The sequence below is a fragment of the Vipera ursinii genome (genome assembly GCF_947247035.1).
Source record: "Vipera ursinii genome assembly, chromosome: 1".
NCBI classification, from domain to species: Eukaryota; Metazoa; Chordata; class Lepidosauria; order Squamata; family Viperidae; genus Vipera; species Vipera ursinii.
The window spans coordinates 251,956,779-251,984,219 of NC_139512.1; the positions used below are offsets into that span (position 1 = coordinate 251,956,779).

The 27,441-nt window shown below is 39.3% G+C and overlaps 1 protein-coding gene across 1 annotated transcript in view; it reads right to left on the minus strand.

Annotated features, from left to right (window-relative positions):
- Positions 1-27,441, minus strand: part of RTN4IP1 (reticulon 4 interacting protein 1) — a 39,607-nt gene that overhangs the window by 1,009 nt on the left and 11,157 nt on the right. The window contains exons 3-8 of the mRNA XM_083356071.1: positions 17,688-17,756; positions 10,865-10,989; positions 10,026-10,074; positions 8,243-8,379; positions 7,563-7,746; positions 7,322-7,414 (exon numbers count right to left, since the gene is read on the minus strand). Of these exons, the coding sequence (XP_083212197.1) occupies positions 7,322-7,414; positions 7,563-7,746; positions 8,243-8,379; positions 10,026-10,074; positions 10,865-10,989; positions 17,688-17,756 (657 nt within the window). The remainder of the gene's footprint in view (positions 1-7,321; positions 7,415-7,562; positions 7,747-8,242; positions 8,380-10,025; positions 10,075-10,864; positions 10,990-17,687; positions 17,757-27,441) is intronic.

The window sequence follows — 27,441 nt, forward strand, 5'->3', positions numbered from 1 at the left end:
ATTGAAACTGATGACAGAGGGGGCAAATACATCTCTTGCCGGGATAAGGTTCTTCATAAAAATCACCACTTAGTTCAATGTCTACTTACTAGGGGAGAGCTACTTCAAGGTGATTTCATTCAGAATAATGAAATACTTTTTCATTTCTTGTCTACAATACAGCAAATTAGTACACAAGAAGGGGTAAATAGATTAAAGAAGAGCTAAAAGACTGAAGAAGCTACCCAAACTATGGTTTCCAATTTCCAAACACTTTCTTTTGGAAGCTATACTCATACTACTATGTGAAAACATTACATATAATGTAATTTTTTTTAAAAAAATATGTAATTTTCAGGTTTGTTCTCTAGAGGGCACAATTTTACTACTCCATGATGCCCACAACATTGGGCGCGGGGGGGGGGGGGGAGGGGGATTTCAAAGAAGCAAGTTGCTTTCAGCTTAAACAGATTTTTGTTCAAGGCTACAGCAAACTAGTTCCCTTGTGCTATATTATTGCAGACCACAATACGATTGGGTTGCTGGCCTTCAACATTGACAGGAAGCGTAATGAGGGCTGGGACTGATGAGCACAGCACTTTGGTACATTAAGCCCTTTATCTGGCTGGTTGATCCAGACTCATTGTTTCAATAAACCTGAAAAGGGCTGATCGTGTAACCTAGTATAATATGTCATTCACTGTTTACTCCAAACAGCCTGACTAAGACAAATATTTCTTTCGGTACACACAACCATGCGAGTCAGCAGGTGGTGATGTGACAGTAAAAGGAGATTAGCAAGACAATGAAAACACTATCTTTGTGTTACATTTACACACCATTCAAAAGAGACACCCAAAAAAAAACCCCTAAGAAGGAAACAAAAAAGGTCAGAACACATCCTCTTCAGCAGCCAACACCCAGATAAGCAGAGATTAACACCAGATAAATAATTAAGCAGAAAACAATAGCCTAATCCAACGACATAGAAGCAGACAAACAATCAAGTAGAAAATAACCTAATCAAGGTACTACCAAGGAGATTGCCACCAACACTGGCCGAGGAAAACAATTATATATATTTAGAGAGCAAATACTAGATTCACCAGCATGATCACGTTACCTCATCAGGTAATGAAATGTCTGCAAACAAATGACCAAACCCGAGAAGGACCAAGGCCTCCCCAGCAGAAAAGGGTTGTATACATCCACAAAGAACTATTACTGAATTCTGACTACACAATTGTCCATTATTGGTCCATCACTCATTAATGTAATCAATTCTATATATTAATAGCAAACTGAATTCTTATCTTGATCATGCTCTGGGCAAAATAGTGTCCTGATGTAACAAGATTATTAGGAGTCGCTAACAAAACCCTCAGTTTTGTTCACCCACAAATATGGAGAAAATAAATCAAGATTTTAAAAGAACAGGAGGGCAATCAAAACAGACCCTTGAAATAGAAACCTTATTTGGTTGGACAAGAGTAATGTATCCTGCAGTTGTGGCAGGGTACAACTGTACTTTTATACTCTGGGTTCCACTGACACATATTGATAAACTAAAGGAACATGTCCTTCCACAGTCAAAACACTATATCTTCCAGTGATACTGTGGGGCTCAAAAAAGCAGGAAATAGTGAGTTTTGTAGTGCTTCCTTTAGAGCAGGGGGTCTTCAAACTTGGCCCTTTTATGACTATTGGACTTCAACTCCCAGAATTGCTCAGCCAGCGTGCCTGGCTGAGGAATTCTGGGAGTTGAAGTCCACAAGTCATAAAAGGGCCAAGTTTGAAGACCCTTTAGAGATTTAGAGCATATTTTCCCATGAGTTTCAGCACTGTTCTCCAGACTCTAGTACAGGGGTCTTCAAACGTGTCCCTTTTATGACTTGTGGACTTCAACTCCCAGAATTCCTCAGCCAGCATGCTTGGCTGAGCAATTCTGGGAGTTGAAGTCCACAAGTCATAAAAGGGACACGTTTGAAGACCCCTGTACTAGGATCTCCCTCCTCTCCCTTCCGTCTTGGGTTTTTCTTTCCTTTGCCTTGCCTTGCCTTGCCTTGCCATAGAACAATGAGGACATGTGAAACTCTTGATAACTCTTATTTCTGATGTTGGAGAGAACACTGACAATTCAAGGAAACAGGTTTTATGACAACACAAAAAACAGTGATTTCTTCACAGCTAAGACTGTTTTCAAACAGCCAAAGTGAGGCCTGTGTATATGGACATCACTAGGTGGGATACATAAAAATCAAATGGACTCTATCGTTGCATCAAAAACAAGGTGAGGTGCTGATCACAAATGGCTAAAATACACGTTCCACTCCATGCTAAAGAAGAAGAAAAAAAGCCAACTAGTTTCCACAATACAACTTTGAGCATTTACCACCATTTTCAGGGAGGAATTATTCTGAAGTGCTGAATCTCCTTGCTAGGGAATCTGAGAAACTGTGGATTGGACTTAATGAAGTCTTTAAGAATGAATGCGAAAACAGGAAACAAAGATGAAGAAGTAAAAAAACAAACTGGATATCAGAATAAGCCATGGAAACTGCCCAAAGAGAAACCATCAATTTTTCATACTTCAAGCACATTATGAAAAGACCTACTTTCTGGAACAAGGTCTCATGTTGGCAAAAGGTGAAAAGAAGAGGACAACCAGCAGCGAGATGAATGAACTCAGCTACACAGTAGTGGCACTGGGCTTATACCATTAGAATACCTGAAAGACTAGGTTAGGTATAGATTGTTATGGAGAAAATCTATTTATGGGGTCCTAATGGCACATAGTCAATAAAAAAGCTCTGTGTATTTGGATAGGAAAGACAGTTGCCCAGACAATATATATATATAACAACATCCATTAATGACTTATGATAGTAATGAAACTCAAACTGAGGAAATTACTGACTTCAAAAGCCACTTCTTTTTACCTCATGTTGATATTCTTGGTTGCCCTGCAAATCAACATTTGGTTGAATTGTGGCTCAGAAGGAATCATAATACTGTTCTTAAAAATAACAGTGGATAAATAACCCCATTCTAGCAAGAATTCTGGTTTCATCCTGGTTCTTTGGCTCTCTTACTCCCTTCTCCCTCTGGATGGAGCCAGTGTCATATTGCAGCTTCCCTAATGAAAAGACTGGAGGGCAGACTGCTAAAGTTCTCCCTCAGAGCAACATCTTTTGAACAAATAACAGAAAAAGCACATAGATCACAGCAAAGATAGCCACATTGAATTAAACTAATTAAACATAATTAAACTACACTGTCTCATCAAAAACATTGGCAATACGATGCAACGGTACTTAGGCACAAACAGTAATCCATTTCAAAACCTTTATGTTTTTACAGTTTACCAATAGACTATCCATTTATTTGTCACATTTTTCATATCATATATTTATGTTGAGATATATCTTCTTTTTCAGCCCTAACTAGAATAAACTTACTTTTGCTCCCTTTTAAACATTCAGGGATTTCACCACATTGGTGGGAAAATTTTGTAATCAGATGCTGCCACAAAAAAACCTTGTTACATGTTTCCTCCAAACAATTCCCAAGGACAATCAGTATGCTTGTATGCTGCAGTCTGAAGGAAAATTCTCAGGCTTCCCTATTTAAATTTGCAGTTCCTCAAGTTCAACATCAACACACCAAAACAGAAATAAGAATACATATTGTATAACTAAATTTTAAAAGTTGGCCATCATTTTATAATATAGTTTTATTATAGTATACTGTATTAGTTGAACAATTATCTCAGCTGCTATTTGTATTGGGTTTTTTTCAATGTTCTTAGTTTTATTATTGTTTAGCTGTTTTAATTGTTTATAATTTTAGAATTGTAAATCACCCAGAGTCATTTGATTAAGCTGGATGGCTATAGAAACTGACTGAATGAATAATCAAATATTTATTTATTTAGCTTATGGCAAAAATGTTAAAATTCACATCACAATTGCTTTCTCAATGAACAAATATGAAACTATTTACTCTACAATGGTTAGATGGCCTAGACATTGGTATTTGCGCATTGAACTTTTTTATATTTATATTTTATTTTTTAGTAGGTGAAATGTTAATATATATTGCTATACCATGTATGATATGCCATACAGTAAATAAATATTTACTCTATAAATAAATGATAGATAGATAGATAGATAGATAGATAGATAGATAGATAGATAGATAGATACTGTATAAATAAGTATAAATAAAGATCATTCTCCAAATAAGGAAGCATAAAACTATACAACATTAAAAGCTGCCCCTTGTGAAGAAAGCAAACAAAAGATTAAGCAAATACCGTATATACTTGAGTATAAGCCGACTCGAGTATAAGCCGAGACCCCCAATTTCACCCCCAAAAACTGGGAAAAGTTGTTGACTCGAGTATAAGCCGATCCGCCGTTCTGCAAGCCTCCGCCGCCGGCGGAGGCTGGATCCGCGCTCTGCAAGCCTCTGCTGCCAGCAGAGGCTCGATCCGCCATTTTGCAAGCCTGAATACACAGGAATACCCTGTGTGGCCGCGGCTCTCGGGGAAGCCCTGGCTGTCCGCTTCCTCGCTCCACGCTGCCATTCGGGGCCCGCGCGTTCCCCGGGCAAATCGCGGCGCCCAGCAGGCGAGGAAACACGCCCGCTCCAGTCGCCCCCCCTTCCCTCAGGAGACGCGAAGCAAGTGACCGCCCGGAGCTTACCGAGGACTTGCTTCGGTGCTTCCAGGATCGCGCGCACCTCTCCCAAGCCGCCGCCGTCCGGAGACCTGCCGACGTTTGGGGAGGTTTGGGGAGGTGCGCGCGCACCTCCCCAAACCTCCCCAAACGTCGGCAGGTCTCCGGACCTCCGTGCCCTGCCTGCCTGCTTCTTTCTGCTGCGGAAAGAAGCAGGCAAGCAGGGCGCGGAGGTCTGCTTCTTTCCGCAGCGGAAAGAAGCAGGCAAGCAGGGCACGGAGGTCTGCTTCTTTCCGCAGCGGAAAGAAGCAGGCAGGCAGGGCACGGAGGTCTGCTTCTTTCCGCTGCGGAAAGAAGCAGGCAAGCAGGGCGCGGAGGTCTGCTTCTTTCCGCAGCGGAAAGAAGCAGACCTCCGCGCCCTGCTTGCCTGCTTCTTTCCGCAGCGGAAAGAAGCAGACCTCCGTGCCCTGCCTGCCTGCTTCTTTCTGCTGCGGAAAGAAGCAGACCTCCGCGCCCTGCTTGCCTGCTTCTTTCCGCAGCGGAAAGAAGCAGGCAGGCAGGGCACGGAGGTCCGGAGACCTGCCGACGTTTGGGGAGGTTTGGGGAGGTGCGCGCGCACCTCCCCAAACCTCCCCAAACTTCGGCAGGTCTGCGGACGGCGGTGGCTTGGGAGAGGTGCGCGCGATCCCGGAAGCACCAAAGCCTCGGCCGCGCACAAGTCCTCGGTAAGTTTTTTTTGTTGACTGGAGTATAAGCCGAAGTGGAATTTTTCAGCCCAAAAAGTGGGCTGAAAAATTCGGCTTATACTCAAGTATATACGGTACTTATTCTTTGTTATTCTTATGACAAAAGAAAACTAGCCATCCACAAACATGCCAACCACATTTTCAATAGTAAGAGCATTCACGTGCTCTGGTCTTGTGCAAACGGATGACTTTAAAGCCACCCCTTTTCTCTCTTTCATATACAAAGGCAATGACAAGACCTTCCCAACTACAAAAGAAATGTGACTTGCCCATTTGGCCAAATTCTATCTGTAATATTTCCAGGATTACTCGCAGCCATGGTCAGTTTGCTGGTTTTGCTTGAAAGGACCTACTTAGATGAAGTATGTCATTCTATAAATAATAAGAATCCACTGGGTTCTTTTTTCAATTTGTTACAGGAAAAGTTGTTAGATCTGCAAATTCACACATGACAGGAAACAACCTTGAAGATACATTATATCAGTGTTGGCAAACCTTTTAGAGACCTAGTGCCCGAAACTGCCCCGCCCCCGCCCCACCCCACTCCACCCACCCCCACCCTACTCCGCCCTCACCCCTCCTGCCCTCAGGGCCACCCAGAGGTCACCCAGGTGGCCCTGCAGCACCATGGTGGCCACGCCCTCCGCCCACGCCCTGCAGCATCACCTGCTGCCATGTGCTTGGCTGCGCTGCTCTGCATGGGCCGCACCCGGGGGTGACTCTCCTCCGGGGGTGGCTGCTGGGGAGCTTCGAGGGGAGGCAGGGCTGGGGCAACGGCGTGCATGCTCACAGCAAGGGCTCCGAGTGCCACCTCTGGCACTCGTGCCATAGGTTTTCCACCACTGCATTATATAATTTACAGCAACAGCAGATGAATTGCTTATCAAGAATTTACCTATACAATGATCACACTATGACATCTTTACTAAAATGCCTAATTTGCTTTTGGGAAATAAGAGTAGGCCCTAATTCTACATGGTCATTCAAAGGAGTACAGCTAGGTAACATATGCAAAGTATTGTGAAATATAGCATGAACATTATAATTCTATTCTTATCAAACAAGCTGATAAACAGGGATTATCAAAACTGAAGAGCTAGCAGGTTGGGGGGGGGATATAAAGGGCATAGAGAATGGCCTTGACAGACAAGACTGTTGTGTGACCAAAACCTAAAGCAACCAAATCACTCTGAACATACAACATGAATTTGTTAAGCATGCAAACAATTGTAGGGTACGCCAAGCTCCCAGCAAAGCACTGGCAGCTTGCCAAACAAAAGCAGAATCTCAGCTTATATACCTTTGGCCAAGTTTCAAAGACAAAAAAAAAAGGAAGAGGCAGACACAATGTAAATTAGAGCATGATGTTGGAATGTGGTAGATAAACCCATCTGGGTGACCTTTTATTATTTAACAATTCTTACTAGGTCAGCATGCTAACTTAGTTGACTATGCATTGCCTATTGTTTTTCTAAAGTATCCAATAATAAAGGAAAAGAGAAGAATAGTTCAAGGGGAGGGGAAAGAAATTCAATTCCTCCCCCTCAAAACCGCAAAAAACAACCCCTAACCTGGGATAAAATTAAAAACCAAAGCCTATATAAAGGAAGGCCTGACTTTCCCGATGCAGTAGGCATCCATTAATGCTCTTGAATTCTTTCTGACATTGGGTTGAAGGGGTCAACCCCAAGGGAATTAAAAAGCTAGAGGACCACACTCTGCCAATTACATCTTTTCTGGTAAGCTGAGGTAGTACAATATGGGAAATCAGACAGCCCTCCCACCACTAGGGATATTCAGCAGAAAGTGCACTGGCTGGCGCGTTGCTATCCTGCTAAACTTAGCAGAAAAGCTTGAACCAAAACAACAAGGGTTCATTAAATAGCAAAAGTGAAATTGCTAGCTTAGCCATACCTTTCCTGCATTAACAAGCATTGCAATCTCATCCAGATAAGGACCACTTGAGGCAAAAAATGACCATCGGTAATGGATCCCGTTATAAAGATGCTGTAAAGGAAAGAAAAAGAAAGAAAATTTTGCTTACCAAAAAGGAAGCAAAACTGCATAACCTTCTACAAACATTTTAGTGAGCTGCCACTTACGTAAGCAAAAGGGGGGGGGGAAGCAAAAAAATACTTTTTATTTCCTAGCTGACCTTCAAAACTTTTGCGCCAATAGTGATGCCAGTCCGTAGCATGCCATCAGCTACGCCAAGTCTGTCCATGTTCACTAAAAAGGGTGTTACCAAAGACACGTATCTGGCCCCTGACCACTTTCTGAGCAGATTAGGAGCCCAGTTTTCAGTAGATCCACCAACATTATCCAGGATAAAATCAAACCTAAAAAGAAAAATGCACGCACCAATTAATGTTCAAAGAGTAAGTGACTCAACATGACAGGTATTTTCCCCCTGTAAAGAAACAGAGGCACAAACCATGCTAGAAGCAAATAAAATTCCTATTAAGATACTCAAAAGAGGTGAGGAAGAAGTTGTCTTTGAACAGGGGTGGGCAACTATGGTGACTTCACGAACTGCGGACTTCAACTCCCAGAATTCCTGAGGAATTCTTGTCCACAGGTCTCGAAGTTGCTATAGTTGCCCACCCCTGCCTTAGGGACAGGGGCCATCTGAAAGTAAATTTCTGGTTTGTGGAAAATATTTATTTTTTTTATTTTTATTTTTAATCCCATTTATATCCCGCCCTTCTCCGAAGACTCAGGGCGGCTTACAATTTAAAGCACAAATCAATGTGCTTAGCAATAGCAATGTTGATTTGCAAGGTATCCAGAAAATAAATAGGGTTAGGGTTAGGGTTTAATTACATTACTACATACATGGGTAAACTTTTGAGCTGTTCTTCCATATTTCCAGATTGATAATCAATTACATCATCTGCTCCAAGACGTTTTACCAATGCGCTGGCATCCTGGGAACAAACTGCTGTGACGTGACCACCCCAAGCTTTCATTAACTAAGAGAGAAGACGAAAAAGGAAAAGAAATCTACATCCACATAGACAAAAATGATTCGACTCACTTGCTATGAAGGCTACAGAAACTTCCCTGATTCTAGCTCAAGTTTACAGCAAGGGCTGTTTTGTTTTGGGGGATACTTGGCAGTGTCGCATTTTCCACAGTCTTTCATCCTTAACATCTTACCCACCACACCTCAGGATGGCAGAATGGGGAAGATTAACTTGTTTGTTGTCCTTTCTGCAATTTTTTTCCAGTTTGCTTCCTCATTTCTGAAATGGTGTGGCCCAACTAGAAGAGCCTTATAATGCAACAGCATCACTGTGTCTTGAATTGTTTTTTCCCCCCTGCTCCAATTATGTGCTTTTGAGTATCTTCCAAAAATGTACTTGACAGCTCTTCATGTGCTTTACAATACAGGTAGACCTTGACTTATGACTGTAATTGTGTCCAGAATTACAGCAGTTAAGTCATGCCGGTCATTAAGTCGGTCATAAGGTGGTCATCTTTTTTGCAGCAGTCATAGAGCAAACATTAAGGGAATGTTACAGTTGTTAAATTAATCCACTGTCCGCAATGAGCTTTTTTTTGTCAGAAACCAAAAGTAAATGCTGATTTCCAGGAAAAAAAAGTCATATATTGTGATCATGTGACCACAGGGCACTGCAAATGGCCATAAAGGCAGGGCAACTGCTGAGCACCCAAAATGTGATTTTTGGAGGGGCAGCCCTCCAACTTTGAATCCTGGTCATAAGTAGCCCTGCAGAGGTCTGTTGCAACTTCAAATAGTCACTAAACAAAGGTCACAAGTTGAGGACTACCTGCAAATGATGTTTAAAAAACTTTAACTCCCAAAGAGAGTCTTATTGCTGCATTGCTTTTAATTATGTTCTATTTTGCACTAATAATTATCTCATTCTGCAGCAATTTCCCACAAAGGAATGATTGAGGAGCAGGGATTCATGAAACACTTAACCTGAATTAACACATGTACAAATTCACATAACGCACTGTCGAAGTTTTTCTAAGAATCTCTATACACTACAATGCAATTGCCAATATTTGTTTGACTGCAGAGCTCAAATACTCTTAGTGGTAGTATTACAGTATTTATTGTAGCCACTATTATAAATGTGAAAATAAAGTAACAAAATGGAGGCTAAAACATATAAGGAACGGTTGCTGGAATTGGGTATGCCTAGTTTAATGAAGAGAAGGACAAGGGGTGACATGGTAGCAGTGTTCCAATATCTCAGGGCTTGCCATAAAGAAGAGGGTAATTCAAGCTATTCTCCAAAGCACCTGAAGTCAGGACAAGAAGCAATGGATGGAAACTAATCAAAGAGAGAAGCAACCTAGAACTAAGGAGAAATTTCCTGACAAAACAATCAGTGGAACAACCTGCCTCGAGAAGTTGTGAATGCTCCAACACTGGAAGTTTTTAAGAAGAGACCAGACAGCCATTTGTCTGAAATGGTATGGGGATTCCTGCCTGCGCAGGGGGCTGGACAAGATGACCTCCAAGGTCCATTCTACCACCATCATCATCATTTTTTTATTCATACAATTGCAAAAGACTCTATTCTAGTTTCTTTCAAGAAACAAGGAAAAATTCTGCCAAGATGCTCAGATTTAACATATTTACCTGTATAGCAAAGGTACCCACTCCACCTGATGCACCTATGATCAATATTCTATGAAGCAAGAACAATTACAAATAATGAAAATATTAACTTCTGTGTAATTTTATATCTAGTAATCAAAAGGATTAAACTGATAAAAATGCCTATTGTGCAAACTGTGTTTATGGAACTCAATTTATATAGTGCAGCGTTAAGAAACCATAAATTAAGAGGAACCTACATTTCAGGTAACCTTAAATTTAAAATATTGCAAGTTTAAAGCACAAGACAGTAATATTTAAATGTTTTGCAGGTAATATATCAACATAGTAGAAATATTATGAGTAATCAATAGGTAAATTGATTACACTTTGTTAATACTGGCATAGAGAATAAAATCTAGCAATGTTGAAAAAATTATACAGATGAAGAATTTTTTAAATTTATCTGTGGCATATTCCTATGCCTGATATAAGATATTTAAATTAGTTATGTTCAAAGAAGTATTATTTAACAAAAGCACGAAATCTGTTATTCTTTAAAACAGGGGTCCCCAACCCGCAGTCCGTGGACTGGGACCGATCCACAGCATGCCAACAAGCGGGCCACACAAACAAGCAAAGCTCCATCCTCAGAATACAGGCAGTATTCAAAACCACACCCCCTCTGGTCCATGGAAAAACATTTCTCCATGGCACGGATCCCTAGTGCAAAAAGGGTTGGGGAATCTCTGCTTTAAGAGATGCTAAAATTGAATCAGGAGGAAAATACTCACACTCACAGACATCCAAAAGAAACTTGAGGACTTACTTTGGACAAGAGAGTCCATGACCAACTTCTGATAGATCATCTGGCTGTTTACCTTTTGTCAGGACAATTTTCTGCATCAAGTCCCCCAGCATTGGACACTGCAGACCATGTTGTTAGGCCAACGTAAGGCAAGGACGCAGCTTCAGTGTGAGTGAGACACTTCGGTTTCCTTGATATCTGCACAAAAATAAGCCCATGGAGACATTGTCCTGTGTTCCCTCAATCAGAACTTTTTCCTTAAATACAGATTTACCAATTACTTAGATTGCAAAGGAATGACTGGCAACTTAAATCATTAGATGAATTAAGACAAGAAAACATAAGTTACTCTTGGTTTCAATATACCCAATTGAAAGCTAGGTGGAAGTTAGATCAAAAGGTTGGCATCACAATTATAGATCAAAATTTAGTAAAACAAATTAGAGATCTAAATTGTGCACATATAAAGAGGATATATAATGCTTTAATTGAATTGGATTCGGAAACAGAATTAGTTAAAGATTGTATGATAAAGTGGGCACAAAATATTCAGGAACCAATTTCATTGGACACTTGGGAGATAATTTGGGTCAGAAATGTTTTTATAGATGGCATCTGGATCCCAAGAAGTTGTCTAACATATATCCTAATTTACAGTCTAAATGTTGGAGATGTGGTAGTTTAGAAGCCACCTATTTTCATATGTGGTGGACTTGTAGAAATATAAAAGCTTTTTGGATTAAAATTTGGTGGAACATTCAAAAGATTTTTAAGAGAAAGATAAAGTTTTCTCCGCAATTGTTTTTATTGGGTATTGTTGTAGATTGTGAGGTTAAAGAAACTAATTTGATGTTGAATATGATAACAGCAGCACGGTTACTGGTGGGACAATATTGGAAGAAGGATAGTTTGCCTACTATAGAAGAATGGGTGTTTAAAGTTTCGAATCTTGCGGAAATGTCTAAGATTTCTGCTTACTTGAAAGATCATTCACAGGAAAGATATATTTCAGTTTGGAGGAGATGGATAGATTATATTCAGAACAAATATGGGACTAAAAAGTTCCATTTAGCTTATGAGTAGATTTTAGTGGGATATTGTTATTGGTACTTTGTAGGTAGATATGTTAAAGGGGAGTTAAAGCACATTATGAATTTGGTTAATTGTATATTATGCATAATTTTTATTTAGAATATGATTATTATAACAATAATCCTGTATTTAGCTCTGGGAAGTGGAGGGGGGGAAAAGTGGGCGGGTTTGGGGTGGGGGGGATTTGGGGATATATTGTAAAATCTTGTTTTTGTAAAACTCTTTAATAAAAAAACAAAGAAAGCAAATGAACACTCACTTGTCAAATTCATACATGTATCTCTTATGCGTTCAATGTGAAGCAGTTAGAAAAACATTGTATTTGGAAAGACACCTCAGGATAATTAATTCTACAAAATGAATAGCAACCCTTTAGGTAGTACAGGTCGTCCTTGACTTACGACCTCAATTGAGCTCAAAGTATCTGTTGCTCAGTGAGACATTTGTGAAGTGAATTTTGCCCCCCTTTTCAACCATTCTTGACACAGTCGTTAAGTGAATCACTGCAGTTTTAAGTTAATAACACAGTTGTTAAGTGAATCCAGCTTTCCCACTGACTTTGCTTGTCAAGAAGGTTGCAAAAGGTGATCATATGACCTTGGGACACTGCAACCGTCATAAATACACGCCAGTTGCCAAGCATCTGAATTTTGATCATGTGACCCTGGGGATGCTGCAATAGTTGTAAGTGTGAACAGCAGCCATAAGTGTCACTTCCTGGAGCACTGGGGAACTACCAGAGGACTGAAAAAGAGCTGATGTAGTTCCCATCTTCAAAAAAGGGAAAAAAATGGATCCAGGAAATTACAGACCTATCAGCCTGACCTCAATACCTGGGAAGATTCTGGAAAAGATAATCAAGCAACGAATCAGCGAACACCTAGAGGCAAACAAAGTCATTACCAAAAGCTAACATGGGTTTGTCAAAAACAGATCATGCCAGACAAATCTTATTGCATTCTTTGACCAAGTGACAAAATTAGTGGACCAGACGAATGCTGTGGATGTAATTTCCTGGACTTCAGTAAGGCATTTGATAAAGTAGATCACAACCTACTACTTGACAAGATGGAAAAATGTGGGTTAGACAGCATCACCACCGGATGGATTTGTAGCTGGCTGACTGGCTATACTCAGCATGTGGTCCTCAATGGAACTGCATCTACATGGAGGGAAGTGTGTAGTGGGGTGCCCCAGGGTTCTGTTCTGGGCCCAGCGCTCTTGAACATCTTCATCAACGATTTGGATGAGGGGATAGATGGGGAACTCATCAAATTTGCAGACGACACCGAGCAGGCAGGAATAGCCAACACTCCAGAAGATAGGCTTAAGGTACAGAAGGATCTTGACAGACTTGAACATCGGATGCTATCTAACAAAATGAAATTCAATGGTGAAAAAAGTAAGGTTCTACATTTAGGCAAGAAAAACCAAATGCACAGGTATAGTATAGGGGGTATCTTGCTTAATAGTAGTAACTGTGAGAGAGATCTCTGAGTCCTAGTGGACAATCACTTAAATATGAGCCAGCAGTGTGCTGTAGCTGCCAAAAAAGCCAGTACAGCTAGGCTGCATTAACAGAGGGATAGAATCAAGATCACGTGAAGTGTTAACACCACTTTACAATGCCTTGGTAAGGCCACACTTGGAATACCACGATTTAATTTAATTTAATTTAATTTATTAATATTTCTATACCGCCCTTCTCCCGAAGGACGATGTAAAAAAGATGTTGAGACTCTAGAAAGTGTACAAAGAAGAGCAACAAAGATGATTAGGGGACTGGAGGCTAAAACATATAAGGAACAGTTGATAGAATTGGGTATGTCTAGTTTAATGAAGAGAAGGACGAGGGGTGACATGACAGCAGTGTTCCAATATCTCAGGGGCTGCCACAAAGAAAAGGGACTCATGCTATTCTCCAAAGCGCCTGAAGGCAGGACAAGAAGGAATGGATGGAAACTAACCAAAGAGAGAAGCAACCTAGAACTAAGGAGAAATTTCCTGACAGAACAATTAATCAGTGGAACGACCTGCCTCCAGAAGCAGTGAATGCTCCAACCCTGGAAGCTTTTAAGAAGAGACCGGACAGCCATTTGTCTGAAATGGTACGGAGTTTCCTGCCTGCACAGGGGGTTGGACTAGATGACCTCCAAGGTCCCTTCCAACAACATCATCATCATCATCACCACCACCACCACCATCATCATTATATTGTTGTTATCAGGGCTTTTTTTTCTCATAGAACGCTCAGAACGGCATTCCGGCACCTTTTTTTTTTTGCAAAAAAAGAAGAAGCTCCCTCTATTGGCTTTCCTAAGCCTATTGCAGGGCTAGGCAATCTTGGCTCTTTTTTATGACTTGTGGACTTCAACTCCCAGAAATCCTGAGCCAGCCATGCTGAAGAGAAAGGGAGAGGTTTCCAAGCTGAGCCATGCTGGCTCAGGAATTCTGGGAGTTGAAGTCCACGAGTCATAAAAGAGCCAAGGTTGCCTATCCTGCACTAGAGGACATTAAAAATATTTACAGGGTTACTTCTTTTGGAACTAAACTTTTAGAATCTAAAGCAGCTAATTCAAAAAAGCCAACAGGAAAGAACCTCAGATTTTTCATCTGCTTCTGTCTTTTGGAAGGTAAAATTAGATAACAAAATAATCTATTTCCTATGTTAACATCTCTGCAATGATGATTTCATAAAGTTCAGGAAAGAAATGAGAAACATTCTTCTCAATTTAATATGTCTAATTTAGCTGATGCTAGAAAAAAATAGTATCTTTTGTACTATTTTATACTATTGAAAACTAATTTGAATCTAACCATCTATTACAACTAAACCACTTTAAATTAAAAAATTCTTAAGAATGAAATATTCTTAATTTGGACTATACTTTTAATGTTTGTTTTGTGTTGTTGTGTGTTTTGAAAAATAGATTATTTAGAATCTAGTTATGTTGCACTTCAGTCTTAAAATAATTAACCTAGTATGTACATAACAATATATGATGTTTTCCATGGTGAGCTTAACATCAATAACAACATTTATTAAAAAGGCTAAAATAATTTCTGGTGGTATTATCTGTACATTAAAATTTTGTTTAGTCACAATCTTTCACTTTTCACATTCTGGAAAAGCAGTGGTCATGTATTCTAGCAAAAGATGTTACATATGTGCATAAGCGTAGTCAGTCGCATATGCCTTTCTAAAAATATCAAACACGCAAAGAAACAAAAATAAGTCCAAAATATCTGTATTACATCCAGAAATGCCAACTTTGCAACCAATATTTCTCATCCATAACTATGGCACCCTAAGGATACCTGCATACATGCAAATGCTTCTCTGGGATCAGTAACGCAGCAGGGATTGCCTTTTCCTTCCAGTAACATACCTAAAACCAGTTTATTGCATTTGGCAATTGTACTAAAAAAAAATGTCATTGTCAACCAATATAATTCATTTAATTTAAAATCAAGTGAAAAATCGATTTAAATTATTTTATTAAAACAAATTAATGGCAATTCTTTTATAAGAAGTTGCCTCAAAATAAATAAATAAATAAATAAAATGAGTTTGACACGCTTGCTCTAGATAGCTGAATGCTCCAAAATAAATTCTAGACAAGGCCTGTACATGCAGCCTGCCAAGCACCCTTGGACAGAGCACAGACTTTTTTTAAAAAAAAAAAAGTAATAAAATCACCACCACTGCCCTGAAAGTCATGTTGCCTAGTGTCTCCATGGCTTACCATGACCACGAGCTCCAACACTGTAGATGCTCCTCTAGTCACCAAATCATTGATAAGCCCACCAGCATTTCTTTGCAGACCACAACGATTTTTAATTTATCAGTGTGGGCCTTTCCCTTCTACAAGTTGCACAGACCTCTTCTAGATTTTCCTCTTGCCTTTCTGAGCAAAGTTTGCTTGGTTTGTCATTGAGCAAGAATTGACTTTGTAGAGAAGCATATTATCATTTGATGTATATTTAACGTATGTTCTACCTTTATTTACCGATTATATAATATTTGTATGCAATCCACACGGCGAGGTTTGAGGCAACTTACAATAGAAAAAAATTAAAATCATAAGATTAAAACATAAAAGCAGGGCTTTTTTTCTCATTGAACGCTCTGAATGGCATTCCGGCACCTTTTTTTTGCACACACACAAAAAAAGCTTTTGCACAAGCTATGCTACTCCCTCCCTCCCACAAGCTATGCTACTTGAAAGCCAATAGGAATTGCTGCTGAAAGCGCCAAAAGACCCAGCCAGCAAACATTGCACCGGCAAGTTGTCTGCAGCGAAGGTGAGTTGGCAGGAAGTTTGCATCCCTCCCTGCTGTCCAACTATATCATCTCAACTAGGTAAGTAAGAGAGGACAAGGGAGGTGGGTTCTGTGGAGTCCATGAGCATTCCTTTCTTGTGCACACCCGTGTCAGTCAGGCTGGTGGCCTACCTGGTGCTGGACCTGTGCCACCATTGCCTTGCCCTGCGCACCTAAGTGGCCACCCTGCATCGCCTGGGCCAACACGCCTCCGCAGCTCGCCCCGCGCAGCCCCGCCATATAGAGCGGGCCCCACTGCTCCCACTGCACCAGCCGCGCAGGCTCCGGCCCCAGGGGACAGCCCGCCGCCAAAACCTCACGCCCGTGACCGCAGCAGCGCCGCCCCACCCGCCCCCGCCAAGATGAGAGTTCTGGCACCTTTTTTTTTTTTTTTTAGAAAAAAAGCCCTGGTTGTTATTATTATTACTTTTTCGGCGCCGGTGTAATTTTGAACGGTCACTAAATGAACTGTTGTAAGGCAAGGACTACCTAACCCACAGGTCTGCAACCTGTGGCTCCGGAGCCGCATGCGGCTCTTTCAGCTGTCTCCTGCAGCTCCTAGTCCTCTGCCATGTGCAGTCCAAAAAAAAAGTGGGACTAAAAAAGTTCAACCAATCAATTCAAATATACAGGGTAGGTGCATATCTCGCCTTGGCTCCACTCTTCAGTCAAATCCAGTTCTGCGCATGCACACATATGCACACATTTTTTGGGGCTCCCAGTTTTTCCTTTTGTGAGGGAACCAGTTCCGAGTGGCTCTTTCACTGTTTCAGGTTGCTGACCCCTGACCTAACCTGTAGGTCACCTATGGCAAGTAAGACTTGACAGTAAGCGACGGGTCTTTTCTGTAACCTTCTCCGTCTCCACAACGAATGAACTGCACTGACAGAACGCACATCTGATTCTATCATAAACTCAAGCAAGAGAATGCATATTCTCTATCTGTCTTGCGGTTGGTTATCCTGCAGAGCTTTTGTTTTGCTAGCTGGCCAAATAAAGCACAGTAATTTTGCAGCACCCAGTCAGATTCCTCCTTTCCACTCTCTTTTCCAAAGCCAAAGAGAAAAGAGGGAAATGCTTATAATACTACAGTATGAGGATCCGAGTGGAGATTCTATGTTATTTTAATATTTTAACTTCGAAGGGGTTTTTTTTTTACCATTTGAAGGGTAAATATAGAAATAACACATATTAGGCACAGTGATCAGAATGAAGTATTGCAGGCAAACTCTTTTCACAATCTGGAGTTGGATCTCGATGGGGCTCAAGGTTGACTCAGCCTTCCATCCTTTTGAGGTTGGTAAAATGAGGACCCAGATTGTTGGGGGCAATAGGCTGACTCTGCAAACCACATAGAGAGGGCTGTAAAGCACTTTGAACCGGCACATAAGTCCAAGTGCTACTGCTATTTTAAAAAACAACTTTTTTTTGCATTCACACATATGTTTATTTCATTTGAAAATAAAACTTTGTTGACTTACCTCATTTCCACTTGCTAGAACAAGCTCTGACAAGGTACCTTGTTTCCAGGGTGGAATTGCTGCCCATACCTGGAAAATAAAGAATATGAAATATTTTGTTTCCACAAAATAACCCATTTTTTTTTACTTGTAGAAGGTGGTGTATCTAAAGCAAGCACTTAAAATCCATATTCCTCACTCCATTCTGGAAAAGTTTTCAGCAAGTTTTTTGTTCCCATAAAATGCAGTAAAAGAGAAAAATACTACTCCTTTCCATCTTAAATGTAAATCTCTGTTGAAGTCATTGGTTTCTGTGCTAATGATTTGTAAATCCACTCAAAATACGGATTTTTTTCTTTCTTTTTTTTCTGCTTTTATTATCCAGGACTGTCTTTCTTATGTGAGAAAATTCTGAAAGTGCTAATATACTGCCAGCTGAATTTAAAGAAGCAGCACGATGCAGCAGCTAAAAAGGTAAAATGCAATCTTCAGATGCATTAACAAAATGATAGAAGCCAGATTTCTGAACAGGAAGTAGTAGCCTCAAGGAACTCTTCACTAATTAAATCATACATGGAAAGCTGTGTCCAGTTCTGGACCCCATGCTTTAAACAAGGACTTTTAACAGGTTTTAAGAAGTTCAGAATGAAGTTAAAACTGTGTCCAGTTCTGGACCCCATGTTTTAAACAAGGATTTTTAACAGGTTTTAAGAAGTTCAGAATGAAGTTAAAACTGTGTCCAGTTCTGGACCCCATGTTTTAAACAAGGATTTTTAACAGGTTTTAAGAAGTTCAGAATGAAGTTAAAACTGTGTCCAATTCTGGACCCAATGCTTTAAACAAGGACTTTTAACAGGTTTTAAGAAGTTCAGAATGAAGTTAAAACTGTGTCCAGTTCTGGACCCCATGCTTTAAACAAGGACTTTTAACAGGTTTTAAGAAGTTCGGAATGAAGTTAAAACTGTGTCCAGTTCTGGACCCCATGCTTTAAACAAGGACTTTTAACAGGTTTTAAGAAGTTCAGAATGAAGTTAAAACTGTGTCCAGTTCTGGACCCCATGTTTTAAACAAGGACTTTTAACAGGTTTTAAGAAGTTCAGAATGAAGTTAAAACTGTGTCCAGTTCTGGACCCCATTCTTTAAACAAGGATTTTTAACAGGTTTTAAGAAGTTCGGAATGAAGTTAAAACTGTGTCCAGTTCTGGACCCCATGCTTTAAACAAGGATTTTTAACAGGTTTTAAGAAGTTCGGAATGAAGTTAAAACTGTGTCCAGTTCTGGACCCCATGCTTTAAACAAGGATTTTTAAGAGGTTTTAAGAAGTTCGGAATGAAGTTAAAACTGTGTCCAGTTCTGGACCCCATGCTTTAAACAAGGACTTTTAACAGGTTTTAAGAAGTTCGGAATGAAGTTAAAACTGTGTCCAGTTCTGGACCCCATGCTTTAAACAAGGATTTTTAACAGGTTTTAAGAAGTTTGGAATGAAGTTAAAACTGTGTCCAGTTCTGGACCCTATGCTTTAAACAAGGACTTTTAACAGGTTTTAAGAAGTTTGGAATGAAGTTAAAACTGTGTCCAGTTCTGGACCCCATGCTTTAAACAAGGATTTTTAACAGGTTTTAAGAAGTTCGGAATGAAGTTAAAACTGTGTCCAGTTCTGGACCCCATGCTTTAAACAAGGATTTTTAACAGGTTTTAAGAAGTTCGGAATGAAGTTAAAACTGTGTCCAGTTCTGGACCCCATGCTTTAAACAAGGACTTTTAACAGGTTTTAAGAAGTTCGGAATGAAGTTAAAACTGTGTCCAGTTGTGGACCCCATGCTTTAAACAAGGACTTTTAACAGGTTTTAAGAAGTTCGGAATGAAGTTAAAACTGTGTCCAGTTCTGGACCCCATTCTTTAAACAAGGACTTTTAACAGGTTTTAAGAAGTTCGGAATGAAGTTAAAACTGTGTCCAGTTCTGGACCCCATGCTTTAAACAAGGATTTTTAACAGGTTTTAAGAAGTTCGGAATGAAGTTAAAACTGTGTCCAGTTCTGGACCCCATGCTTTAAACAAGGATTTTTAACAGGTTTTAAGAAGTTCGGAATGAAGTTAAAACTGTGTCCAGTTCTGGACCCCATGCTTTAACAAGGATTTTTAACAGGTTTTAAGAAGTTCAGAATGAAGTTAAAACTGTGTCCAGTTCTGGACCCCATGCTTTAAACAAGGATTTTTAACAGGTTTTAAGAAGTTCGGAATGAAGTTAAAACTGTGTCCAGTTCTGGACCCCATGCTTTAACAAGGATTTTTAACAGGTTTTAAGAAGTTCGGAATGAAGTTAAAACTGTGTCCAGTTCTAGACCCCATGCTTTAAACAAGGATTTTTAACAGGTTTTAAGAAGTTCGGAATGAAGTTAAAACTGTGTCCAGTTCTGGACCCCATGCTTTAAACAAGGATTTTTAAGAGGTTTTAAGAAGTTCGGAATGAAGTTAAAACTGTGTCCAGTTCTGGACCCCATACTTTAAACAAGGATTTTTAAGAGGTTTTAAGAAATTCGGAATGAAGTTAAAACTGTGTCCAGTTCTGGACCCCATGCTTTAAACAAGGACTTTTAACAGGTTTTAAGAAGTTCGGAATGAAGTTAAAACTGTGTCCAGTTCTGGACCCCATGCTTTAAACAAGGATTTTTAACAGGTTTTAAGAAGTTCGGAATGAAGTTAAAACTGTGTCCAGTTCTGGACCCCATGCTTTAAACAAGGATTTTTAAGAGGTTTTAAGAAGTTCGGAATGAAGTTAAAACTGTGTCCAGTTCTGGACCCCATGCTTTAAACAAGGACTTTTAACAGGTTTTAAGAAGTTCGGAATGAAGTTAAAACTGTGTCCAGTTCTGGACCCCATGCTTTAAACAAGGATTTTTAACAGGTTTTAAGAAGTTTGGAATGAAGTTAAAACTGTGTCCAGTTCTGGACCCTATGCTTTAAACAAGGACTTTTAACAGGTTTTAAGAAGTTCGGAATGAAGTTAAAACTGTGTCCAGTTCTGGACCCCATGCTTTAAACAAGGATTTTTAACAGGTTTTAAGAAGTTCGGAATGAAGTTAAAACTGTGTCCAGTTCTGGACCCCATGCTTTAAACAAGGATTTTTAACAGGTTTTAAGAAGTTCGGAATGAAGTTAAAACTGTGTCCAGTTCTGGACCCCATGCTTTAAACAAGGACTTTTAACAGGTTTTAAGAAGTTCGGAATGAAGTTAAAACTGTGTCCAGTTGTGGACCCCATGCTTTAAACAAGGACTTTTAACAGGTTTTAAGAAGTTCGGAATGAAGTTAAAACTGTGTCCAGTTCTGGACCCCATTCTTTAAACAAGGACTTTTAACAGGTTTTAAGAAGTTCGGAATGAAGTTAAAACTGTGTCCAGTTCTGGACCCCATGCTTTAAACAAGGATTTTTAACAGGTTTTAAGAAGTTCGGAATGAAGTTAAAACTGTGTCCAGTTCTGGACCCCATGCTTTAAACAAGGATTTTTAACAGGTTTTAAGAAGTTCGGAATGAAGTTAAAACTGTGTCCAGTTCTGGACCCCATGCTTTAACAAGGATTTTTAACAGGTTTTAAGAAGTTCAGAATGAAGTTAAAACTGTGTCCAGTTCTGGACCCCATGCTTTAAACAAGGATTTTGAACAGGTTTTAAGAAGTTCGGAATGAAGTTAAAACTGTGTCCAGTTCTGGACCCCATGCTTTAACAAGGATTTTGAACAGGTTTTAAGAAGTTCGGAATGAAGTTAAAACTGTGTCCAGTTCTAGACCCCATGCTTTAAACAAGGATTTTTAACAGGTTTTAAGAAGTTCGGAATGAAGTTAAAACTGTGTCCAGTTCTGGACCCCATGCTTTAAACAAGGATTTTTAACAGGTTTTAAGAAGTTCGGAATGAAGTTAAAACTGTGTCCAGTTCTGGACCCCATGCTTTAAACAAGGATTTTTAACAGGTTTTAAGAAGTTCGGAATGAAGTTAAAACTGTGTCCAGTTCTGGACCCCATGCTTTAAACAAGGACTTTTAACAGGTTTTAAGAAGTTCGGAATGAAGTTAAAACTGTGTCCAGTTCTGGACCCCATGCTTTAAACAAGGACTTTTAACAGGTTTTAAGAAGTTCGGAATGAAGTTAAAACTGTGTCCAGTTCTGGACCCCATGCTTTAAACAAGGACTTTTAACAGGTTTTAAGAAGTTCGGAATGAAGTTAAAACTGTGTCCAGTTCTGGACCCCATGCTTTAAACAAGGATTTTTAACAGGTTTTAAGAAGTTCGGAATGAAGTTAAAACTGTGTCCAGTTCTGGACCCCATGCTTTAAACAAGGATTTTTAACAGGTTTTAAGAAGTTCGGAATGAAGTTAAAACTGTGTCCAGTTCTGGACCCCATGCTTTAACAAGGATTTTTAACAGGTTTTAAGAAGTTCAGAATGAAGTTAAAACTGTGTCCAGTTCTGGACCCCATGCTTTAAACAAGGATTTTTAACAGGTTTTAAGAAGTTCGGAATGAAGTTAAAACTGTGTCCAGTTCTGGACCCCATGCTTTAACAAGGATTTTTAACAGGTTTTAAGAAGTTCGGAATGAAGTTAAAACTGTGTCCAGTTCTGGACCCCATGCTTTAAACAAGGATTTTTAACAGGTTTTAAGAAGTTCGGAATGAAGTTAAAACTGTGTCCAGTTCTGGACCCCATGCTTTAAACAAGGATTTTTAACAGGTTTTAAGAAGTTCGGAATGAAGTTAAAACTGTGTCCAGTTCTGGACCCCATGCTTTAAACAAGGACTTTTAACAGGTTTTAAGAAGTTCGGAATGAAGTTAAAACTGTGTCCAGTTCTGGACCCCATGCTTTAAACAAGGACTTTTAACAGGTTTTAAGAAGTTCGGAATGAAGTTAAAACTGTGTCCAGTTCTGGACCCCATGCTTTACACAGGGATTTTTAACAGGTTTTAAGAAGTTCGGAATGAAGTTAAAACTGTGTCCAGTTCTGGACCCCATGCTTTAACAAGGATTTTTAACAGGTTTTAAGAAGTTCGGAATGAAGTTAAAACTGTGTCCAGTTCTGGACCCCATGCTTTAAACAAGGATTTTTAACAGGTTTTAAGAAGTTCGGAATGAAGTTAAAACTGTGTCCAGTTCTGGACCCCATGCTTTAAACAAGGATTTTTAACAGGTTTTAAGAAGTTCGGAATGAAGTTAAAACTGTGTCCAGTTCTGGACCCCATGCTTTAAACAAGGACTTTTAACAGGTTTTAAGAAGTTCGGAATGAAGTTAAAACTGTGTCCAGTTGTGGACCCCATGCTTTAAACAAGGACTTTTAACAGGTTTTAAGAAGTTCGGAATGAAGTTAAAACTGTGTCCAGTTCTGGACCCCATTCTTTAAACAAGGACTTTTAACAGGTTTTAAGAAGTTCGGAATGAAGTTAAAACTGTGTCCAGTTCTGGACCCCATGCTTTAACAAGGATTTTTAACAGGTTTTAAGAAGTTCAGAATGAAGTTAAAACTGTGTCCAGTTCTGGACCCCATGCTTTAAACAAGGATTTTTAACAGGTTTTAAGAAGTTCGGAATGAAGTTAAAACTATGTCCAGTTCTGGACCCCATGCTTTAACAAGGATTTTTAACAGGTTTTAAGAAGTTCGGAATGAAGTTAAAACTGTGTCCAGTTCTGGACCCCATGCTTTAAACAAGGATTTTTAACAGGTTTTAAGAAGTTCGGAATGAAGTTAAAACTGTGTCCAGTTCTGGACCCCATGCTTTAAACAAGGATTTTTAACAGGTTTTAAGAAGTTCGGAATGAAGTTAAAACTGTGTCCAGTTCTGGACCCCATGCTTTAAACAAGGACTTTTAACAGGTTTTAAGAAGTTCGGAATGAAGTTAAAACTGTGTCCAGTTCTGGACCCCATTCTTTAAACAAGGACTTTTAACAGGTTTTAAGAAGTTCGGAATGAAGTTAAAACTGTGTCCAGTTCTGGACCCCATGCTTTAACAAGGATTTTTAACAGGTTTTAAGAAGTTCAGAATGAAGTTAAAACTGTGTCCAGTTCTGGACCCCATGCTTTAAACAAGGATTTTTAACAGGTTTTAAGAAGTTCGGAATGAAGTTAAAACTATGTCCAGTTCTGGACCCCATGCTTTAACAAGGATTTTTAACAGGTTTTAAGAAGTTCGGAATGAAGTTAAAACTGTGTCCAGTTCTGGACCCCATGCTTTAAACAAGGATTTTTAACAGGTTTTAAGAAGTTCGGAATGAAGTTAAAACTGTGTCCAGTTCTGGACCCCATGCTTTAAACAAGGATTTTTAACAGGTTTTAAGAAGTTCGGAATGAAGTTAAAACTGTGTCCAGTTCTGGACCCCATGCTTTAAACAAGGACTTTTAACAGGTTTTAAGAAGTTCGGAATGAAGTTAAAACTGTGTCCAGTTCTGGACCCCATGCTTTACACAAGGATTTTTAACAGGTTTTAAGAAGTTCGGAATGAAGTTAAAACTGTGTCCAGTTCTGGACCCCATGCTTTAACAAGGATTTTTAACAGGTTTTAAGAAGTTCGGAATGAAGTTAAAACTGTGTCCAGTTCTGGACCCCATGCTTTAAACAAGGATTTTTAACAGGTTTTAAGAAGTTCGGAATGAAGTTAAAACTGTGTCCAGTTCTGGACCCCATGCTTTAACAAGGATTTTTAACAGGTTTTAAGAAGTTCGGAATGAAGTTAAAACTGTGTCCAGTTCTGGACCCCATGCTTTAAACAAGGATTTTTAACAGGTTTTAAGAAGTTCAGAATGAAGTTAAAACTGTGTCCAGTTCTGGACCCCATGCTTTAAACAAGGATTTTTAACAGGTTTTAAGAAGTTCGGAATGAAGTTAAAACTGTGTCCAGTTCTGGACCCCATGCTTTAAACAAGGACTTTTAACAGGTTTTAAGAAGTTCGGAATGAAGTTAAAACTGTGTCCAGTTCTGGACCCCATGCTTTAAACAAGGACTTTTAACAGGTTTTAAGAAGTTCGGAATGAAGTTAAAACTGTGTCCAGTTCTGGACCCCATGCTTTACACAAGGATTTTTAACAGGTTTTAAGAAGTTCGGAATGAAGTTAAAACTGTGTCCAGTTCTGGACCCCATGCTTTAACAAGGATTTTTAACAGGTTTTAAGAAGTTCGGAATGAAGTTAAAACTGTGTCCAGTTCTGGACCCCATGCTTTAAACAAGGATTTTTAACAGGTTTTAAGAAGTTCGGAATGAAGTTAAAACTGTGTCCAGTTCTGGACCCCATGCTTTAAACAAGGACTTTTAACAGGTTTTAAGAAGTTCAGAATGAAGTTAAAACTGTGTCCAGTTCTGGACCCCATGTTTTAAACAAGGACTTTTAACAGGTTTTAAGAAGTTAAGAATGAAGTTAAAACTGTGTCCAGTTCTGGACCCCATTCTTTAAACAAGGATTTTTAACAGGTTTTAAGAAGTTCGGAATGAAGTTAAAACTGTGTCCAGTTCTGGACCCCATGCTTTAAACAAGGATTTTTAACAGGTTTTAAGAAGTTCGGAATGAAGTTAAAACTGTGTCCAGTTCTGGACCCCATGCTTTAAACAAGGACTTTTAACAGGTTTTAAGAAGTTCGGAATGAAGTTAAAACTGTGTCCAGTTCTGGACCCCATGCTTTAAACAAGGACTTTTAACAGGTTTTAAGAAGTTCGGAATGAAGTTAAAACTGTGTCCAGTTCTGGACCCCATGCTTTACACAAGGATTTTTAACAGGTTTTAAGAAGTTCGGAATGAAGTTAAAACTGTGTCCAGTTCTGGACCCCATGCTTTAACAAGGATTTTTAACAGGTTTTAAGAAGTTCGGAATGAAGTTAAAACTGTGTCCAGTTCTGGACCCCATGCTTTAAACAAGGATTTTTAACAGGTTTTAAGAAGTTCGGAATGAAGTTAAAACTGTGTCCAGTTCTGGACCCCATGCTTTAAACAAGGATTTTTAACAGGTTTTAAGAAGTTCGGAATGAAGTTAAAACTGTGTCCAGTTCTGGACCCCATGCTTTAAACAAGGACTTTTAACAGGTTTTAAGAAGTTCGGAATGAAGTTAAAACTGTGTCCAGTTGTGGACCCCATGCTTTAAACAAGGACTTTTAACAGGTTTTAAGAAGTTCGGAATGAAGTTAAAACTGTGTCCAGTTCTGGACCCCATGCTTTAAACAAGGACTTTTAACAGGTTTTAAGAAGTTCGGAATGAAGTTAAAACTGTGTCCAGTTCTGGACCCCATGCTTTAACAAGGATTTTTAACAGGTTTTAAGAAGTTCAGAATGAAGTTAAAACTGTGTCCAGTTCTGGACCCCATGCTTTAAACAAGGACTTTTAACAGGTTTTAAGAAGTTCGGAATGAAGTTAAAACTGTGTCCAGTTCTGGACCCCATGCTTTAAACAAGGATTTTTAACAGGTTTTAAGAAGTTCGGAATGAAGTTAAAACTGTGTCCAGTTCTGGACCCCATGCTTTAAACAAGGATTTTTAACAGGTTTTAAGAAGTTCGGAATGAAGTTAAAACTGTGTCCAGTTCTGGACCCCATGCTTTAAACAAGGATTTTTAACAGGTTTTAAGAAGTTCGGAATGAAGTTAAAACTGTGTCCAGTTCTGGACCCCATGCTTTAAACAAGGACTTTTAACAGGTTTTAAGAAGTTCGGAATGAAGTTAAAACTGTGTCCAGTTGTGGACCCCATGCTTTAAACAAGGACTTTTAACAGGTTTTAAGAAGTTCGGAATGAAGTTAAAACTGTGTCCAGTTCTGGACCCCATTCTTTAAACAAGGACTTTTAACAGGTTTTAAGAAGTTCGGAATGAAGTTAAAACTGTGTCCAGTTCTGGACCCCATGCTTTAAACAAGGATTTTTAACAGGTTTTAAGAAGTTCGGAATGAAGTTAAAACTGTGTCCAGTTCTGGACCCCATGCTTTAAACAAGGATTTTTAACAGGTTTTAAGAAGTTCGGAATGAAGTTAAAACTGTGTCCAGTTCTGGACCCCATGCTTTAACAAGGATTTTTAACAGGTTTTAAGAAGTTCAGAATGAAGTTAAAACTGTGTCCAGTTCTGGACCCCATGCTTTAAACAAGGATTTTTAACAGGTTTTAAGAAGTTCGGAATGAAGTTAAAACTGTGTCCAGTTCTGGACCCCATGCTTTAACAAGGATTTTTAACAGGTTTTAAGAAGTTCGGAATGAAGTTAAAACTGTGTCCAGTTCTGGACCCCATGCTTTAAACAAGGATTTTTAACAGGTTTTAAGAAGTTCGGAATGAAGTTAAAACTGTGTCCAGTTCTGGACCCCATGCTTTAAACAAGGATTTTTAACAGGTTTTAAGAAGTTCGGAATGAAGTTAAAACTGTGTCCAGTTCTGGACCCCATGCTTTAAACAAGGACTTTTAACAGGTTTTAAGAAGTTCGGAATGAAGTTAAAACTGTGTCCAGTTCTGGACCCCATGCTTTAAACAAGGACTTTTAACAGGTTTTAAGAAGTTCGGAATGAAGTTAAAACTGTGTCCAGTTCTGGACCCCATGCTTTACACAAGGATTTTTAACAGGTTTTAAGAAGTTCGGAATGAAGTTAAAACTGTGTCCAGTTCTGGACCCCATGCTTTAACAAGGATTTTTAACAGGTTTTAAGAAGTTCGGAATGAAGTTAAAACTGTGTCCAGTTCTGGACCCCATGCTTTAAACAAGGATTTTTAACAGGTTTTAAGAAGTTCGGAATGAAGTTAAAACTGTGTCCAGTTCTGGA